Source organism: Mobula birostris, chromosome 21 (assembly GCF_030028105.1).
Source record: "Mobula birostris isolate sMobBir1 chromosome 21, sMobBir1.hap1, whole genome shotgun sequence".
Taxonomy (NCBI): domain Eukaryota; kingdom Metazoa; phylum Chordata; class Chondrichthyes; order Myliobatiformes; family Myliobatidae; genus Mobula; species Mobula birostris.
The window spans coordinates 11,537,966-11,559,018 of record NC_092390.1 but is presented as its reverse complement, the minus strand read 5'-3'; the positions used below and the strand labels follow the sequence as shown (position 1 = coordinate 11,559,018).

Below are 21,053 nucleotides of genomic sequence, written 5' to 3'. Positions count from 1 at the left end.
GATAAAAAGGGACAGGTTCGCTAAGGCAGGACACACACGACACTCGAGGTAACGAGACCCTGGAAGCGGTGCGCCTCTCACGAGTCGGTGGGAAGTACCAGGCCATAAATGCACAGGGTGGAAAGGCACGATCGGTGGGAACCTGGTGTGTGTCCACCCTTGCCTGGGTGTCAGGTTCAGCGCAGAGAAACGGTCGTATCTGGAAATGGAGGGGTCACGGTCGGTGACCTCAGATGACATCACAAAGGGCTCACCCGAAAGCTGACTGCGAAGGTCTGTGTGGAAGCTGTGTTGAATATTCATTCGTTCTTGTTCTCTCTCTCCTTCCCCCCACATTGTCCATCGCCACGGCAACGATTACTGCGAACTGAACTAAATTGGACTGAACTTTGCATCACTTTGAAATTGGTCATTTACCCCCAGACAACGATAGAGCTTGATTGATCCTGTTATCTTAATTCTGTGTACATGTGTGTTTATCATTGCTGAACTGTTGCATTTATTATTCTTTCAATTACTGTGTTGCTTGTTTCTTTAATAAAACTTTCTTAGTTCTAGTAATCCAGACTCCAACTGAGTGATCCATTTCTGCTGGTTTGGCAACCCAGTTACGGGGTACGTAACAACATATATAAAAGTAGTGCGAGATAAGACAGCCAAAAATAGTGTGGTAGTGCTCATGGGTACATTGCCCATTCAGAAATCTGATGCCGGGGGCAGGGAGAAAGCTGTTTTTAAAATGTTGAATGTGCGTCTTCAGGCTCCTGTCGCTTCCCTCTGATGAAAGCAATACGAAAAGGAGAAGGCAGCGTGCCCTCCTGGGTGGTGGGGGAGCGGCGTGCCCTCCTGGGTGGTTAAGGTCCTTAATGACATAACAACCAGTAACATCACCCATTTGACAGTGACGTTTACCCAGTTCTGCCACTCACTCAACTCATCCGTTGACGTCCCATCACATGATGGGTCCTGTTCATACATCAGCTCCGGTTTCTGGATCACCTGCATGTTAAAGTTTCCCAATCCACAACCCTCCTCCAGCTCGGACTGCTTGGGCAGCTCTGAAGATAACTGAACCGCCTCCGGCCTTTCCCTGGGTGGCTTCAACCTCCCCAAAGAACTCACTAAGATCCACAGACTGCGGTAATCAGCCCTCCACTTCTGGTCTTTTGATTCATGCTCAGCATCAATTCCAAGACTTGCTGATCAGCAGACACCGGGTCTCAAAGTCCAGAACCGTTGATGGCGGGACCTGGAACACTAAGCCTCGAACTCCAGTTTCACCAATTTGCAAACTCAGGGGGTTCATCCTAACTCATTTCACCTCTCCTCACAGAACTCCAACTCTGGAACCCACTGACAACTCGCTGACCGGGGGAGTGGGGGTGGGTTGTCACGTCCAATCTCTGCAGGCCTATCCAGAACTTCCTGTATTCAGTAGGTTTCAGTGAGATACCTCTCTCATCCTTCTGAGCTCCATTGAACACAGGCACAGGGACAGCAAACGCTCTGTACAATCAAAATTCAGCTACTAGGTTCTAATCTCTGGAAAGCACTCACCAAATGCTGTCATCTTCCTCTCCACTTTTACGTCAGCCCTCAAAACCTAATCCTTCAACAATGTTTCTGTCACCTCCCTGATGTTTCCAGATATGACCTCAAGTTAAATTTTAGAGTCACAGAAGTACAGCACAGAACAGATCCTTCACTCAGTGAGTCGGCAATAACCATCGAGCACGGATTTGCATTAATCCTTCCCTAATTCAGGTGGAAATGGGTAAGGACAGGCAACCACTCTGGTGAAGCTTTAAAGACCAATCCCCGTACAGTGGATACAATGGATTACAGAAACATTGAAGAACTCTAACCATACCATCGACAGGACAGGGGAGACGGGAGGTCATCAATGACCTATGCTCTGTCAGGAGCTAAAGGCCCAAGAAGAGGAAGAATCTAATTTTTAATGTCTCCGGATACCCAGTAAGTTCCTTACTCAAATTGGATAGCTTACAGTGGCCAATTAATCCACCAACCTGCACATCTCCAGGATGGTCAGGTTTAGGATTAGGGGTAAGGAAACTGGAGCAGTAGGAGAAAAGCTACGCATTCGCAGGGAGAACGTGCAAACTTCACACAACAGCACCTGAGGTCAGAGCTCTACCAACTGTTGTACTAGGCTGCTCAAAAAGTTTCCACAAAACTTTTAATGGAAGTTTACTGTACAAAAGGCATTCTTAAAAGTTGTCACTTTGTGATTCAATATACTTAACAAGTATGAAAGCCGACATTACTCATATCCCTTATCTAGGTGGTGTCGGAAGAATTTGCTGTAGCCAGATATTATGTGCGGAAGTTGTAATAGTGCTATGAAACAAGATACAGAAAGACTGAAATCACGTACCATCAGGCTCAAAGACAGCTTCTATACCACTGCTCTAAGACTATTGAACAGTTCTCTAGTACAATAAGATGGACCCTTGACCCTTAGATTTACTTCACTGTGATCTTGTACCTTATTATCTACCTGCACTGTACGTCCTCTGTAATTGTTGCATCTTATTCTGCATTGTTTTACCCTGTACAATATACTGTATAATGAATTACAAAACACTTCCAATCTGTTCCTCTGTTGTCCCTTTACTCTGGCCTCCTGATCTACCTAGCTCCTCCTACACTCACCCAGCCCCCAGCAACCTTCTCCATGTGCCCATCACCCACACACACTTCCCACTGGGTTCCCTCCTTCCTCACCATTGTTTCCATCTGCCTTCACCACCTCCCTCACTTGAATCCATGCTTCACTTTCCTCTACTATCAGATTCCACCATCAGTAACCCTTTGTAATCTGTACCTGCCATCTCCCAGCCTCTGTCACTATTCCCACTCTTCCCCTCCTGAATCTGCCCATCATCCCTCCTCACCTGGATCCACCCATCACCTCCCAGCCTGTCACTATTCCCACTCTCCACTCCTCCATCTGCCCATCATCCCTCCTCACCTGGATCCACCCATCACCTCCCAGCCTCTGTCACTATTCCCACTCTCCCCTCCTCCATCTGCCCATCATCCCTCCTCACCTGGATCCACCCATCACCTCCCAGCCTCTGTCACTATTCCCACTCTCCACTCCTCCATCTGTCCATCATTCCTCCTCACCTGGATCCACCCATCACCTCCCATCCTCTGTCACTGTTCCCACTCTCCACTCCTCCATCTACCCATCATCCCTCCTCACCTGGATCCACCCATCACCTCCCAGCCTCTGTCACTATTCCCACTCTCCACTCCTCCATTTGTCCATCATCCCTCCTCACCTGGATCCACCCATCACCTCCCAGCCTCTGTCACTATTCCCACTCTCCACTCCTCCATCTGTCCATCATCCCTCCTCACCTGGATCCACCCATCACCTCCCGGCCTCTGTCACTATTCCCACTCTCCACTCCTCCATCTGTCCATCATCCCTCCTCACCTGGATCCACCCATCACCTCCCGGCCTCTGTCACTATTCCCACTCTCCACTCCTCCATCTGTCCATCATCCCCCATCACCTGGATCCACCCATCACCTCCCGGCCTCTGTCACTATTCCCACTCTCCACTCCTCCATCTGTCCATCATCCCTCCTCACCTGGATCCACCCATCACCTCCCAGCCTCTGTCACTATTCCCACTCTCCACTCCTCCATCTGTCCATCATCCCTCCTCACCTGGATCCACCCATCACCTCCCGGCCTCTGTCACTATTCCCACTCTCCACTCCTCCATCTGTCCATCATCCCTCCATCACCTGGATCCACCCATCACCTCCCGGCCTCTGTCACTATTCCCACTCTCCACTCCTCCATCTGTCCATCATCCCCCATCACCTGGATCCACCCATCACCTCCCGGCCTCTGTCACTATTCCCACTCTCCACTCCTCCATCTGTCCATCATCCCTCCTCACCTGGATCCACCCATCACCTCCCGGCCTCTGTCACTATTCCCACTCTCCACTCCTCCATCTGTCCATCATCCCTCCTCACCTGGATCCACCCATCACCTCCCGGCCTCTGTCACTATTCCCACTCTCCACTCCTTCATCTGTCCATCATCCCTCCTCACCTGGATCCACCCATCACCTCCCAGCCTCTGTCACTATTCCCACTCTCCACTCCTCCATCTGTCCATCATCCCTCCTCACCTGGATCCACCCATCACCTCCCAGCCTCTGTCACTATTCCCACTCTCCACTCCTCCAGCTACCCATCATCCCTCCTCACCTGGATCCACCCATCACCTCCCAGCCTCTGTCACTATTCCCACTCTCCACTCCTCCATCTGCCCATCATCCCTCCTCACCTGGATCCACCCATCACCTCCCGGCCTCTGTCACTATTCCCACTCTCCACTCCTCCATCTGTCCATCATCCCTCCTCACCTGGATCCACCCATCACCTCCCGGCCTCTGTCACTATTCCCACTCTCCACTCCTTCATCTGTCCATCATCCCTCCTCACCTGGATCCACCCATCACCTCCCAGCCTCTGTCACTATTCCCACTCTCCACTCCTCCATCTGTCCATCATCCCTCCTCACCTGGATCCACCCATCACCTCCCAGCCTCTGTCACTATTCCCACTCTCCACTCCTCCAGCTACCCATCATCCCTCCTCACCTGGATCCACCCATCACCTCCCAGCCTCTGTCACTATTCCCACTCTCCACTCCTCCATCTGCCCATCATCCCTCGTCACCTGGATCCACCGATCACCTCCCAGCCTCTGTCACTATTCCCACTCTCCACTCCTCCATCTACCCATCATCCCTCCTCACCTGGATCCATCAATCACCTGCCAGCTCTTGCTCCACCCCTTCCACCACCTTTTTATAGCAGCTACTTCCACTCTATCTTTCAGTTTAGGTGACGGGCCTTGATCCAAAATGCCGAATGTCCATTTACCTCCACAGATGCTGTCTGACCTGCTGAGTTCCTTCAGCATCTTCATATTGCTCCAGATTCCAGGATTGCAGTCTCTTGTGTCTCCTGTTTAATTTATCCTGGCTCAGGTGGAAAGCTGTTTCAGGCAGTACATCTTCCTCATTCAAACTCAGGCTGGGTCAATGAAAAAGGCATACAAGCTGCAAACGTTTGAGCAGAGAACGAAGGCAAGTTGTTCTCTGCAGTACTGAGTGAGTATTGCCCTGTCCGGGGAGTAAAATGATTCTCCATCCACAGCAGCCTTTTGATGAAGAGCTGGGGACCACCCCCAAGCTCTGGAATGGAAGGCGGAAATCAGTGCTATCAGTGCAGGGGACTGTAAAAATGCTTCTGAATTCAGAATGTAAGACCATAAGACATAGGAGGAGAATTAGGCCAATTGGCTGTGTCTGCTCTTCCATTCCATCATGGCTGATTTATTATCCCTCTCAACTCCATTATCCTGCCTTCTCCTGTTAACCTTTGAAGCCTTTAATAATTAAGATCCTATCAAACTCTGCTTTATGTATACCCAGTTACATTGTCTCAACAGCTGTCTGTGGAAATGAATTTCACAGATTCTCCACTCTCTGGCTAAAGAAATTCCTCTTCTCTGTTCCAAAAGGATGTCCTCCTATTCTGAGGCCATGACCTCTGGTCCTAGACCAACCCACTATGGGAAACATCCTCTGCATATTCACTCAATCCAGGCCTTTCAAAATTAAATAGGTTTCAATGAGACCACCCCCCCCCCCACCATTGTTCTAAGATCCAGGACGTGTTATGAAGGCTATAATATATATAGCTGCTGGCAGCCTTGAAACACTGGAGACAAGATACATGAAACAGTAAAGGATAAGTATTATCTACAGGGCATGCTGATTTATTCTTTGGAATCAACAACACAATATCTAATTTTGTGGGTGATACCAGATCTGAGACATTACTGAGGAGGACAAGGGGACCAATATAGCGGATGAAGGGAAGACTAACGGGGATAATACATCAGGAAAGGATGGGCACGGAGTGATGACCAAACCAAGATCTTTGAAATAATGGAAGGGTTTAATAATTGTTACTTGGGAAGAGTAGCGTTGGATTGTCACTAACATATCCAACAAAGTAATGCCTTCACCCAGAGTGGCAGCAGTACAGAACACACTCCCACACCAAATGATTAAAGCAAACAGTGCAGATGCATGTAAGAGGCAGCTGGACACACATCTGAGGGAGAGGTATCAGACGGCATGGTAGTGGAGTGGTTAGTGTAATGCTTCACGGTGCCAGCATTCAGAAGATCAGGGTTTACTTCTTTCTGCTGTTTGTCAGGAGCACATCCATTCTCCCTGTGAGCACGTGGATTTCCACCAGGTGCTCCAGTTTCTTCCCACGTTCCAAAAAGACATGTAGGTTGAAGTTGCGGGCATGCTACGTTGGCATTGGGAGCATGGCAACACACGCAGGCTGCCCCCAGCACACATAAGGACTGTGTTGGTCGCTGTCACAAATGATGCTTGCAGGTTTCGATGTACACATGGCTAATAAAGCTAATCTTTATCTGCTAGGTTTAAGTGATGAAAAACAGGTGGAGATGCCAGTAAGTATAAAATCCAGTACGGACTGGCTGGGCCGAGTAGCTTGTTTCTGGCACAATCTCTATTTGGACCCAGTATTGCTTGCTGAATGACATGAGAGGAGCACAAAGAAACCAGAGGCCGCCAATTCAGTCGCAGCAAAAACAAAGCACTTGCCCCCATTTAACCTTTCCATCAGCAGTGAATTGTGATAAAAACAGAAACCGCTCACATGATCTCCTGGACCAGAACATGTAGCAAAACTCTAACCATGACTCCAAAAAGATAAGCTTTTAAAAAGCCATTATGCATGGCTCTAAACCTTCGGTGAAATGCTGGCAGGTTTCCCTTACACAGGAAGAATAGAAATCACCGCCTCCACCTCTTCTGTTCCAAGCACACAGAAACACAGTGTGTCAAGAGGAAGAAATGTTTCAGTTTGAGCCTTTCATTTCATTATCCCCAGCAGAAAAACAATAGACATATCATCCGTTGTCCCGAAATCGCAGTCCATGCAGCTGGGCTGGCCATCTCAGCACGCAGCCCGTCAAAACTCTCCTACCTGGCTCACTGGCTGTCAAAGCTGCTGTCTTAGGGTGGCATGGTAGCACAGGAGTTAGTGTGATGCTTTACAGCACGAGTGATCCGGGTTCAATTTCCACTGCTGTCTGTAAGGAATTGTACATTCTCCCCACGACCACAGTCACAGAAAACTACAGCACAGAGAAAAGGCCCTTAGGCCCATCCAGTCAATGCCAACCCATTTAAACTACCTAGTCCCATTGACCTGCACCTGGACCTTAGCCCTCCATACCCTCCTCATTGAAATCACATCTACCACTTGCTCTAGCAGCTCGTTCCACATTTTCACTTCTCTCTGAGTGGAGAAATCTCCCCTCATAAGCCCCATAAATATTTAACCCTTCACCTGTAACCTAATCTATACCCCTCATACTTTGTATTCCTCCACCAAATCTCTCCTCAATTTTCTATGCTTGAGGGAATAAAGTTCTAACCTATTCAATCTTTCCTTATGTCAGGTACTTCAGTTCTGGCAACATTCTTGTAAATTTTCTCCGTATCCTTCCAATCTTTACATCTTTCCTGTAGGTAGGTGACCAAAACTGCACACAATACTCCAAATTAGGCCTCGCCAACATGTTATACAACTTCAGCATAACTTTCCAACTCCTGTACTCAACACTTTGATCTATGAAAGCCAACGTGCCAGAAACTTTGCTAACGACGATGCGATGCTATCAAACCTGTGGTGCCACTTTCAATGAATTACGGACCCGTATTCCCAGATCAGAGAGGCAACTATCTATTACTATTCTCTGGCTTCTCCCGCAAATCCAACGTCTAATCCAATTTAACACCTCATCTCGAATGCCAAGCGACTGAACCTTCTTGATCAACCTCCCATGCGGGACCTTGTCAAATGCCTTGCTGAAGTCCATGTAGTCAACATCCACTGCCTTGCCTTTCTCAACTTTCCTGGTAACATACTTGAAAACTTCTGTAAGCTTGATTAGGTATGACCTACCATGCACAAATCCATGCACTCATCTCTAATCAGTCCCTGACTATCCAAATACTAATATATCTGATCTCTTAGAATACCTACCAATAACTTTCCCACTACTGATGTAAGGCTCAATGGCCTATAATTTCCTAGTTTATTCTTAGACCCTTTCTTAAACAGCGGAACAACATTAGCTACCCCCCAGTCCTCCAGCACCCCGTCACTAAAGACAATTTAAATACCTCCACTAGAGTCCCTGCAATTTCTGTACCAGACTTCCACAGGGTCCAAGGGAAAACCCTGGGGATTTCTCCACCCTGATTTGCCTCAAGACAGGAAACACTTCCTTCTCTGTAATCTGTATAGGGTCCATGACCTTGTTGCTACTTTGTCTCACTTCTATAGACAATGTCCAGCTCCTGAATAAATACAACTGCAAAAAATCCATTTAAGATCTCCCCCATCTCTTTTGACTCCGCACAGATTACCATTCTGATCTTCCAGAGGACCAATTTTGTCCCTTGCAATCCTGTTGCTCTTAACATATCTGTCAGAGACCTTTAGATTCTCCTTCATCCTGTGTGCAAGAGCAACCTCATGCCTTCTTTTATCACTCCTGATTTCATTCTTAAGAGTTCTACTGCATTTCTTATACTCCTGAAGTACCTCATTTGTTCCTACCCGCTTATACCTGCTATGCAGCCTCTTTTTTTCCCCTTAACCAAGGTTTCAATGAGTGTGTGCTTCCTCCAGGTGCTCCGGTTTCCTCCCACATTTCGAAGATGTACAGGTTAGGGTTAGTGAACCCTGGGCCATCGGACCATCATCATGATCATAAAAACCCTGTTATGTCGCTGGTTTTTAGGGCAGCAAAGGGCCATCAGACCATAAAACCCAAGACATGGGAGCAGAATTGGGCCACTCAGCTCCACCAATCCATCGTAGCTGACCCGTTACCCTTCTCCCCGTAACCTTTGACGCCCTGACTGGCAAAGAAGATGCCAACTCCTTTAAATATATTCAATGACTTGGCCTTCACTGCAATGAATTCCACAGATTCACCAACCTCTGGCTAAAGGAATTCCTTCTCATCTGGTTTAAATGGAGATCCCTCTATTCTGAGGCTGTGCTCTCCGGACCTGGACTCATCTCCTCTTGGAAACATCCTCTCCACATCCACGCGATTTAGGCTTCTCAATATTCAAAAGGCATGATACGCTGGCACTGGAAGTGTGCCCGAACTGGACTGTGCTGGTTGTTGATGCAAACAGTGCATTTCACTTTATGTTTTGATGTGCTTGTGCCAAATAAAGCTAATCTTTAATCTGTCTTTACAACCCCTAACATGTTTGGGCTGTTGCGATAAGACTTGACACTTGCAGATGCCTCTCCAAAACCAAGCGGCATTGGTTTAGGGTGAGGAAAGAGTTAAAAGCACCTGAGGGTGGCATTGGAGCCTCCATACCAGACGGTGATGCGACCAGTCAGAATTGCCTTCACCCACATCTGTAGAAATCTGCACGAGTCTTTGCTGACATGCCAAATATCCTCAAATTCCTAATGAAATATAGCCACTGTTGTGCATCTTTGTAACTGCACTGATATGTGGGGTGCAGCTTAGATCTTCAGAGATATTGACACCCAGAATCTTGACAGAAACTATGTTCCTCTCTCCATAGATCCTGCCTGAACTACAAGGTGTTCCCAGCATTCTGGTTTTTTAAATTTGGATTCCCAGCACTGGCAGCTTTCTGCCTCTTGGCTGCCATTGCCAATCACTGCACCCTGAGCTGTGCGGCAAAGTGCGGGTGTGTGGATTGCAGACGAGGACGGGATTGTTCTCAGACATCATTCATCTGCAGTTAGACCTGGGTTCACTGGTGGGCCAGTCAATGAGTGACAGAACTAAACTGCAGCAGCTCTCAATGGGGTGGAAGTAAACTGATGCACAAGTATACTTAGAAAGCATAAGAGCTACATACCTGCAACACACATCAAAGTTGTTGCTGAACGCAGCAGGCCAGGCAGCAACTCTAGGAAGAGGTGCAGTCGACGTTTCGGGCCGAGACTCTTCGTCAGGACTAACTGAAAGAAAAGCTAGTAAGAGATTTGAAAGTGGGAGGGGAGGGGGAGATCCAAAATGATCGGAGAAGACAGGAGGGGGAGGGATGGAGCCAAGAGCTGGACAGGTGATTGGCAAAAGGGATATGAGAGGATCATGGGACAGGAGGCCTAGGGAGAAAGAAAAGGGGGAGGGGGGAAAAACCCAGAGGATGGGCAAGGGGTATAGTGAGAGGGACAGAGGGAGAAAAAGGAGAGAGAAAGAATGTGTGTATATAAATAAATAATGGATGGGGTACGAGGAGGAGCTGGGGCATTAGCGTAAGTTTGAGAAGTCAATGTTCATGCCATCAGGTTGGAGGCTACCCAGACAGAATATAAGGTGCTGTTCCTCCAACCCGAGTGTGGCTTCATCTTTACAGTAGAGGAGGCCGTGGATAGACATATCAGAATGAGAATGGGCCGTGAAATTAAAATGTGTGGCCACTGGGAGATCCTGCTTTCTCTGTCGGACAGAACGTAGGTGTTCAGCGAAACGATCTCCCAGTCTGCGTCGGGTCTCCCCAATATATAGAAGGCCACATCGGGAGCACCGGATGCAGTATATCACCCCAGCAGACTCACAGCTGAAGTGTCGCCTCACCTGGAAGGACTGTCTGGGGCCCTAAATGGTGGTAAGGGAGGAAGTGTAAGGGCATGTGTAGCACTTGTTCCGCTTACAAGGATAAGTGCCAGGAGGGAGATCAGTGGGGAGGGATGGGGGGGACGAATGGACAAGGGAGTCACGTAGGGAGCGATCCCTGTGGAAAGCAGAGAGGCGGTGGGGGGGAGGGAAAGATGTGCTTAGTGGTGGGATCCCGTCTGCTGGGGTGATATACTGCATCCGGTGCTCCCGATGTGGCCTTCTATATATTGGCGAGACCCGACAGAGACTGGGAGATCATTTCGCTGAACACCTACGTTCTGTCCGACAGAGAAAGCAGGATCTCCCAGTGGCCACACATTTTAATTCCATGTCCCATTCTGATATGTCTATCCACGGCCTCCTCTACAGTAAAGATGAAGCCACATTCAGGTTGGAGGAACAACACCTTATATTCCGTCTGGGTAGCCTCCAACCTGATGGCATGAACATTGACTTCTCTAACTTCCGCTAATGCCCCAACTCCCCCTCGTACCCCATCCGTTATTTATTTATATACACACATTCTTTTTCTCTCTCTCCTTTTTCTCCCTCTGTCCCTCTCACTATACCCCTTGTCCATCTTCTGGGTTTTCCCCCCTCCCTTTTCTTTCTCCCTGGGCCTCCTGTCCCATGATCCTCTCGTATCCCTTTTGCCAATCACCTGTCCAGCTCTTGGCTCCATCCCTCCCCCTCCTGTCTTCTCCTATCATTTTGGATCTCCCCCTCCCCCTCCCCCTCCCACTTTCAAATCTCTTACTATCTCTTCCTTCAGTTAGTCCTGACAAAGGGTCTCGGCCCGAAACGTCGACTGTACCTCTTCCTAGAGATGCTGCCTGGCCTGCTGCGTTCAGCAGCAACTTTGATGTGTGTTGCTTGAATTTCCAGCATCTGCAGAATTCCTCATGTCTGAAAGCTACATACCTGATCTTCGGAGAGCTGTGAGATGTGATTGACTGCCGCATACGACTCTATCTTGGGGTTAAAATGGTTGATGATGGCTCTGCAAAACAGAAAGTGGCCTCTTGTAATCTAAATCTGATTACAATGTAAACTGAAATTAATATTCAATACCTGAAATTTGATACAATTTAGCTTGTATTGGTAAATGGAAAATAGTCAAACATGAATTTGTTTTCAAACATTGCTTAGCAACTTTAAACAAGAAAAGTGTCCACTTTGTAACCACGAAGGTTATATATACACAGGGGCAGATATGATGAGAAACATGGTATAATTATTTACTTATTGGCAAAACTGCCCATTATGGCAAAATAACACCCACCACTTACAAAAATGCATGTGAAAATCATCTCCTCTCCATAGTGCAACTGAGAACACACTTATAAAACTCATTTACTGGCCAGCAGTAGCTTTGGGAAGTCCAGACATGATATAAAATGCCATATAAAATCAAGTACTTTTCTTCCTTCGGTCCTTCTCATGATTCCCAAGGAGGCAAGAAACACTGTTCTCTGCATTATGAATGCAGATGGCAAATATCCAAGACAGCGAGGGTGTACAGAGTTACTTTGCTGGAGACACAAGAGGCTGCAGATACTGGAAATCTGAAGCAAGATATAAACCGCCAGAGGAACTCAGCTGGTCAGACACTCTCCATGCACAGTTGATGTGTGAGGTTAAGATTTTTCATCTGGATTGAGTGAGTAGTGGGGAGATGGCAAGTATGAGAAGGTAGGGGAAGGGATGGGGACAGAGGCTTGGAGGTGACGGGTGGATCCAGGTGAGGAGAAGGGCTGATAGAAAGATAGAGGAGGGGACAGTGGGAATAATGACAGAGGCCAAGAGGTGCTAGTTGGAGGTGGAATCTGATAGGAGAGGAAGGTGGGAGCATGGAATTAAGTGAGGGAGATGGTAAGGGCAGAAGGTATTGATATTGATTTATTATTGTCACATGTACTAAGATAGAGTGAAAACCCTGTCTTGTGCACTGTTTGTACAGATGAAATCATTACACAATGCATTCAAATCGATTAACGCAAAACACTAACGATGCAGAATGAAGTGCAAGAATCACTGAAAAAGCACAGTGCAGGTAAACAATAAAGTGCAGAATCATAACAGGGTAGATTGTGAGGCCAAGAGTCAATCTTATTATATAAGAGGTCTGTTCTAGAGTCTGATAACAGTGTGGCAGAAGCTGTACTTGATCCTGTTGGCTCAAAATGCCATGTGAATCACAGGGCACTGTGAAAACTAAGAGTTTCTCCTCGCCATTCCAAGAGTCACATTCTTATCCAGAATGTGTTCCCTGATTTCCAACTCCCCATACTGAAGAAACCGTCTCTTATTCATCCTCCCTGAATCTTCTGTCTTAATGAGAATACACAGAATCAGAATTAATATCACCAGCATATGTCTTGAAACTTGTTAGCAGTACAACAAATACATGATGAACAGAGGGAAGAAAACTGAGTTATAGCTAGCATAGACATGTCTATTAAATAGTTAAGTTAAAATAAGCAGTGCGAAAAACAAATAAAAAAGTAGTGAGGTAGTGCTCACGGGTTCAATGTCCATTTGGAAATCGGACTGCAGAGGGAAAGAAGCTGTTCCTGAATCCACTGAGTGTGTGCCTTCAGGCTTCTGTACCTCCTTCCCAACGGTAACACTGTGAAGAGGGCACGTTCTGGGTGGTGGGGATCCTTAATGATGGACGCTGCCTTCCTAAGGCACTGCTCCTTGAGGATGTCTTGGATACTACGGATGCTAGCACCCATGATGGAGCTGATTAAGTTTACAAGTTTCTGCAATTTACTTTGATCTTGTGCAATAGCACCGTCATACCAGACGATGATGCAGCCAGTCAGAATGTTCTCCATGGTACATTTGTAGAAGTTTCAAATGTTCTAGTTGACAAACCAAATCTCCTGAAACTCCTAATGAAATATAGCCACAGTCTTGCCTTATTTATAGCTGCATCAATATTTTGTGTCCAGGTTAGGTCCTCAGAGATTCTAACACCCAGAAACATGAAACTGCCCACTCTCTCCACTTCTGATCCCTCTAGGAGGATTGGTTTGTGTTTCCTCGTCTTACTCTTCCCAAAGTCCACAGTCAGCTCTTTGGTCTTGCTGATGTTGAGTGCCAGGTTCTTGCTGCGACACCACTTACTAACTGGTATATCTCGCTCCTATACGCCCTTTCATCTCCATCTGAGATTCTGTCAGCAATGGTTTGATCATCAGCAAATTTATAGATGCTGTTTGAGCTATGCCTAGCCACACAGTCATGGATGCAGAGAGAGTAGAACAATGGGCTAAGCGCACATTCCTGTGGAGCGCCAGTGTTGATTGTCAGTCAGCAAGGTGGAGATGTTATTTCTGATCTGCACAGACTGCGGTCTTCCGGTTAGGAAGTCAAAGATTCAGTTGCAGAGGGAGGTACAGTGGCCTAGGTTTTGTAGCTTTTTAAATCAGGACTGTAGGAACGATGATGTTAAATGTTGAGCTATTGTCAATAAAGAACATCCTAACCTAGGCATTTGCATTGTCCAGCTGATCCAAGGCAGCATGGAGAGCCACTGAGATTGCATCTGCTGTAGAACTATTGTGGTGAGAGGCAAATTGCAGTGGGTCCAAGTCCTTCCTGAGACGGGTGTTGATCCTAGTCATGACCAACCTCTCAAAGTATTTGATCACCATAGATGTGAGTGCTACTGGACGATAGTCATTGAGGCAGCTCACACTGCTCTTCTTGTGCACTGGTATAATTGTCGCCCTTTTAAAGCAGTCTAATTTCCAATAGTTATAACTGAATTGTACTCATTCTCACTTTACACGGGTCTCTTACCAATTTTTAAACCAGAACCCAGAGTTCTCTCCTGCAGCAGAGGGTGTAATTCTATGGTCAGTATGTTCAGTTATTCTCCCTTGATGTAACTTCATTATTTTTTATAGTTAGCAAAGTTCAAAGTAAATTTATTATTAAAGTACATATATGTTGCAAAACTATAACTTTAAGTTTATTTTCTTGCAGGCATTCATGGTAGAACAAAAATACAATAGAATCAATGAAAAACTATGACTGATAAATAACCAATTGTGCAAATACAACAAAAGTAACAGTAATAAATAAATAAATAACACAAAGAACATGAGTTGGAGAGTCTGTGAAAGTGAGTCCGTACTTTGTGGAACCTCACGTTTCAGTGTGCCGGTGAGTGTAGTTGTTCACACTGATTCAGAATCCTCATGGCTGTTCCTGAACTTGGTGGCGTGGGTCCTGTGACTCCTGTACCTCCCTCCCAATGGTAGCAACAATGAGGGAGCACAGCCTGGATGGTGGGGGTCTTTAATGATGGATGCCACTTTCTTGTGGCAGCAATCCTTGTAGTTGTGACAGGTGAACTGTCACGTAAAATGCTACATTAACCACTGTGCCATCACGTTGGTCCATTACGATGGGAACAAGATTCAACATCTTCACTCCACCATGCCCTCTTGTTCAAGAACTATAACGCAACAATGCGTGTCAGCTGAGGAAGCCAGATGGAGATATTAAAATCAGATTTACTTATGAAGGAAAGATGAATGCATTGCAGGAGACAGCAGGACACAGGGCTCGTAACTCAGTGTGCAGATAAAACTGTGGGATTCAGCCAAAGTCATAGATTCAAAGACAGAACAATTGTAAGGCAGATAATTACAGGATGTTCCTTGAAATGGCTTACATGATCTTGCCAGCTATTTACTAAGGGCTGTCTTGTAGGGTGAAGGCTTTCACTGTGGAGCAGATGGTTGCTGAGATCTGACCTTAACACTCATGCTCCTAAGTTGTAGGAAGAAGTGGTACTTTAGTATCACCTTAACAATTTTTACAAATGCACCGTAGAAAGCATCCTATCTGGGTGCACCATGGTTTGTATGGCAACTGCTCTGCTTGTGGCTGCAAGACATTGCAGAGAGATGTGAACACAGTCCAGTCTATCATGAAAAATACATGGTCACGCACTTTGATAGTAGAAATAAATGTGCAGACCAAAAATCTGGGATGCAAAGGGACTTGGGAGTCCTTGTACAGAACACCCTGAATGTTAACTTGCAGGTCAAATCGGTGGTGAGGAAGGCAAATACCATGTTAGCATTCATTTCAGGAGGTCATTCAAGAGGTCAAGAATACAAGAGCAGGGATGTGATGCTGAGGTTTTATAAGGCACTGGTGAGGCCTCACCTTGAGTACTGTGAACAGTTTTGGGCCCCTCATCTTAGAAAAGATGTGCTGGCATTGGAGAGGGTCCAGAGGAGGTTCACAAGAATGATTCCAAGAACGAAAGGGTTATCATATGAGGAACGTTTGACTCCATGGGCCAGATGGCCGAATTCTTCTCCTATGCCTTCTGGTCTAAGACCAGCTGCCTCCATAGTCTCTACACTTCCTACTGCCCCAGTAAAGAAGTCCACAGAGTTACCATAATAAGCTCCCCACCTTCTTATTCAGGCCTCCATCCCCTTTCTTTCCAGACATGATGAAGGATCTTGGCACAAAATGTCAACTGGTTATTTACAACTATAGACGTAGCCTGACATGCTGAATGCTATCTTTTTATGTGTGTTACTCAAGACTTCCAGCATCTGCAGAACTTTTTGTGTTTATGTTAATCATAATAAGATGCCACCACCCCAATCATTCTCTCTTCTTCCCCCTTCCGTCAAGCAGAAGATAGAAAAGCTTAGGGAATACGTATCACTCAATCCTACTGTTATAAAATTTGAAAGACCTCTAATGCACTAAAGATGAACTGGCGACCTCTCAATCTACCTCACCCTGGCCCTTGCACATTATTTGTTGGTCTATGGATTTCTCTGTAACCTTAACAATATATTCTGCATTTTGTTACTGTTTTGCCTTTTGTGCTCTCTCGATGTGGGGAATGATCTACTGTGGGGGATGGGGGGGGGGGCTCCCAGCCTTTTTAGTGCCACGGTCAAATACCATTTGGCAAGGGTTCTGATCTAAGGTATACAGAGGAACACAAAGCTTTGCAGTGTCTTGGTACATGTGACAAGAATAAAGCAATCACCCTATCCAGTTCTCAGTATGTGGCGCAGTACCTGGGCAATGCCTTTGATGCAGTCACTGATGAGGTAGTGAGGTGAACCAGGTGATCGGCGACTGGGACATCAACTTGCTGGAAGCCAAGTAAATGGAAATGGAAAATTACCTGCTTTAATATTATTAGCTGGCATGGTTGTGTAGTGCTTAGCATAATGCTTTACAGCAGGGGTCCCCAACCTTTTTTGCACTGCGAACCGGTTTAATATTGACAACATTCTTGCGGACCAGCCGATGGGAGTGGGGGGGGGGGGGGGGGGTGTTAATCATGACTGGAATATAGGTGACAAGTCAACTATAAGTCACTTATAAGTGGCTAATACACTCAATTTCATTTCTAAAGGGTTTATCTAACGAATTTAATATTAAGCACACAGCGCCTATTTTCCTCGCAGAAATATACTGATAAGTCAATTATAAGTCACTTATAAGTCAATAGCATCATTGCAGAAAACCCCGCTTCACAGAGATATGATGTTAGAAATGGAAGCAACGTTTTCAGTGCTTTTGTGGCTATCTCAGGATATTCAGCCTTGACTTTGATCCAGAATGCCGGCAGAGATGTTATGTCAAACATACTTTTCAGCCCGCCGTCACTTGCAAGCTCGAGGAGTTGATCTTCTTCCCGCGCTGACATGGATGATTCACCGGGGACATTCACAAATGGGTCATGGACCCATTCCTTTGCACGTCTTGGGTCATTTGCGGTTGGGAAGTGACACTCGAATTCTGTCAACAGCGAAGATAGGTGATCGCACACCAGCTGTGAGAAGGACGGTGCAGCCTCAGTCTCTCCCAAAATCCCAGCTAATGTTGGGAACATGTCAAATATACCCCTGTCCACTCGCCGTCCCCACAGTTCCAGTTTGGCTGTGAAAGCAGACACTTTATCTGCCAACTTGAAGACAGTTGTCATTCTCCCCTGAAGTGACAAATTGAGTTCATTGAGCAGGTTGAAGATGTCACACAGATAAGCGAGTTTTGCTATCCACTCCTCGTCACCGAAGTCTGCTGCCAGTGGTGACTTCCTTCTTGAACGGAATCTCTGTAGCGGCTCTCTTATCTCAAAAACCCTGGCCAGGGCTCTCCCCCTTGATAGCCACCTGACTTTAGTGTAAGAGAAAGCATTTGTGCTCTGCATCCATTTCCTCGCAAAGCTGCTCAAACAGACGTGAGTTAAGGGCTTTTGCTTTAATGTGATTGATAACTTCAACAACGTCACTCAATACGCTGTTAAGATCAGGTGACATTTTTCAGCTGGCCAGCATTTCCCTGTGTATGGCACAGTGTGGCACTCAGAAGCAACCTCTTTGACTCGGGTAGTGAAACCAGACAGCCGTCCAGTCACAGCTGCAGCCCCGTCTGTGCATACTCCAACACAGAATGACCAGTCCAGTTTGTCTGACATGTAGTCATTCAAAGACTGGAATAGTTCTGCCCCAGTTGTGTTAGTTGGCAGCGGCAGTGCACACAATACATCCTTGTGCACATCGCCTTGAAATATATATCGCACATAAACCAGCAGTATTGCCTTGTTGTCGACATCGGTAGAGGGGAACTGGTTAGGCCTTATTTATTTATTATTTTTCCCCCTTTTTTTCCCTCTCTTTTTCTCCCTCTGTTCCTCTCACTATAACTCTTTGCCTGCTCTCCATCCTCTGGGCTCCCCTCCCCCTTTCTTTCTTCCTAGGCTTCCCGTCCCATGATCCTCGCCCTTCTCCGGCCTTGTATCCGTTTTATCAATCATCTGTCCAGCTCTTAGCTCCATCACTTCCCCCTCCTGTCTTCTCCTATCATTTCGGATCTCCCCCTCCCCTTCCCCTCTCAAATCTCTATCTCTTCTTTCAGTTAGTCCTGACGAAGGGTCTCGGCCCGAAACGTTGACTGTACCTCTTCCTAGAGATGCTGCCTGGCCTGCTGCGTTCACCAGCAATTCTTGTGTGTGTTGCTTGAATTTCCAGCATCTGCAGATGTCCTCGTGTTAGTCTTAGCAGTATGGCTAGCCACTAAGTACAACGCTCTCAGAGCAGCAGCATTTGTGGAGGTGGTGGTTCTCAGCACTTGCTTCTGTCCTGCTTGCTCACGTTTTCTCCATTCAAAAAAACTCAACGGGTTTGTCTTTAAGTGCAGGGTGCTTGGTCTCAAGGTGCCAAAGCAGTTTTGAGGGCTTCATTGCCTCATTAGGCAGCTTGTCTCCACATATCACACACAGGGGGCTTGGAGCGTGCGAGTCACCAGTCGCAATAAAGCCACATTTTATGGCTTTATTTTCTGTTGAAGGAAGCTTCCTTTTTTTTTGCAGTCTTGGCCTCAGCTGTCCCTGCGTTATCATCATCGTTAGGCCTTTTATGTCCCCTACCACCTCTTCCAAAGAAACCCTCAAGCAACGTTTGTTTTTTTACTCACCGAGTAGTTGTAGGTTAATGACCGACTGATGACCTTGCGTGCATTCAAGTTCAACAGTGGGCCTGACAGGGAATGAGGAAAGGTGCAGCTGACTCAAATCGTTTCATATCGCCAAATCATACTGTTTCCTCGCGGCCTGGTGGTTGAGGACCACCGCTTTACAGCGCCCATTTCAATTCCCACCAGGCTGTAATGTAACTGTACATTCACCCCTTGACTGTGTAGGTTTCCTCTCACGTTCCAAAGGCGTACGGGTAAGAGTTAGCGAGTTGTGGGCATGAGCTGAAATAAGACAGTGTGAATGATGGATACTTATTTTATCTTGTGGCTTCAGTGATAATGGAGACACTAATCTTCTTTTATTGAGACCTAAATTTCCTCCAGCCTCCAGACTGTGATTTATTTTCCTTTTTGACCCCATTCTCTTGCCTTTTACCCATAACCCTATAACTGTTGATGCCCCTCCTAAAGGTCCTGAAAGCTAAATGTTAATCGTTTGTTTCCACAGATGCTGCCTGACCCGTTGGGTGCACTTGCTGTTCTTATTTCAAATTTTCAGCATCAGCTGTTTTTAAAATCTTCATTTGGGGATGAGGTAAAATTAATACTTTTGCTTGCGCTGAGCACAATTAGTGGCATAAAGCTCGAGAATGAATTGCTTTTCAATTCACACGGTTCCAAACAGCCAATCCTTCAGCAAGATTGTTCAAGGTGCTGAATTAGCTTTCATGCAGAAATTTAAAAATTTAAATATTATTCTGAGCTGTTGATGAATTTTTAAAAATATTTTCATAAAGCAAGATTTATGTAGCTGTACGAGCAGGAAATGATGACTCAAAGCTGTTGACCCTTGGAGGCAGAAAACTAAAGCTGTCATCGTACGAGTGATCTGCTGTCAAATAGAATTGTTCCACCTGCTCCGAGCCCACCTCGCCAACCTGCTCTGAGTATACAGATCACCCACAGTTTCCGTTCTCAGTGCACAAATCCCTTCGGACGGAGAAGGGAAAGCAAAAAAAAATGTTAAAAAAAACATTATACTGCAACACTGCTTTCAGCGATAACAGGTTATGGAATGTGAAGGCTGTCCCAAAGATGTTTTCTCAGAGCTGTGGAAGTGAAATGGTGTGTGTCAGCACCATGGAGCATAAGGATAAACGTGACCAGGAACTGGACGGTGTGGTTTGCTGTGGCGAGGGGCAGCAGATCCAACAGTGCCTTCCAAAAGAGAATTGGAGAAAGGCTTGCTGAGGGAAACATTGCGAGAGGGGATAGAGGGATGGTAATCGGAGGACTTGGCCGTTTTATGGCAACAACTATACATCTTTACGGTGCCCCTTTAACTGTGGATGGTTTCCATCGTGGCATCCTTGTCCTGGAACTGTAGCGACGTTACCCTGTGTTTGGGAGTGCAGATGCCCCAGTCCCATGCTGAGCAGTGCAAGGTGGAGGAGGGGAGGGCAGATTCAGCCCATGTTTGAGGGAGTCAGTCTCAGACCGTACCCAGTGTTGAGGGAGCTGGGGAGGGTTCCAGACTCTGTCCAGTGTTGGGGAAGACGGGAGGAGTATCCCAGTACGTGCCAGATGAGGTGCAGGAGGGTCCCAGACTGTGCCCAGTGTTGGGGAAGACGGGAGGAGTATTCCAGTACATGCCAGGTGAGGTGCAGGAGGGTCCCAGACTGTGCCCAGTGTTGGGGGAGGGGAGAAGGGAGTTCTAGGCTGGTTGGGGGGGGGGGGAATTCCTAGATCATGCCCATTGTAGGGGAAAGGTG

The 21,053-nt window shown here is 46.7% G+C and overlaps 1 protein-coding gene across 1 annotated transcript in view; it reads right to left on the bottom strand.

The window, feature by feature from the left end:
• Positions 1-21,053, bottom strand: part of armh3 (armadillo like helical domain containing 3) — a 184,026-nt gene that overhangs the window by 40,541 nt on the left and 122,432 nt on the right. Inside the window, exon 24 of the mRNA XM_072238945.1 lies at positions 11,725-11,803. Within this exon, the coding sequence (XP_072095046.1) occupies positions 11,725-11,803 (79 nt within the window). The remainder of the gene's footprint in view (positions 1-11,724; positions 11,804-21,053) is intronic.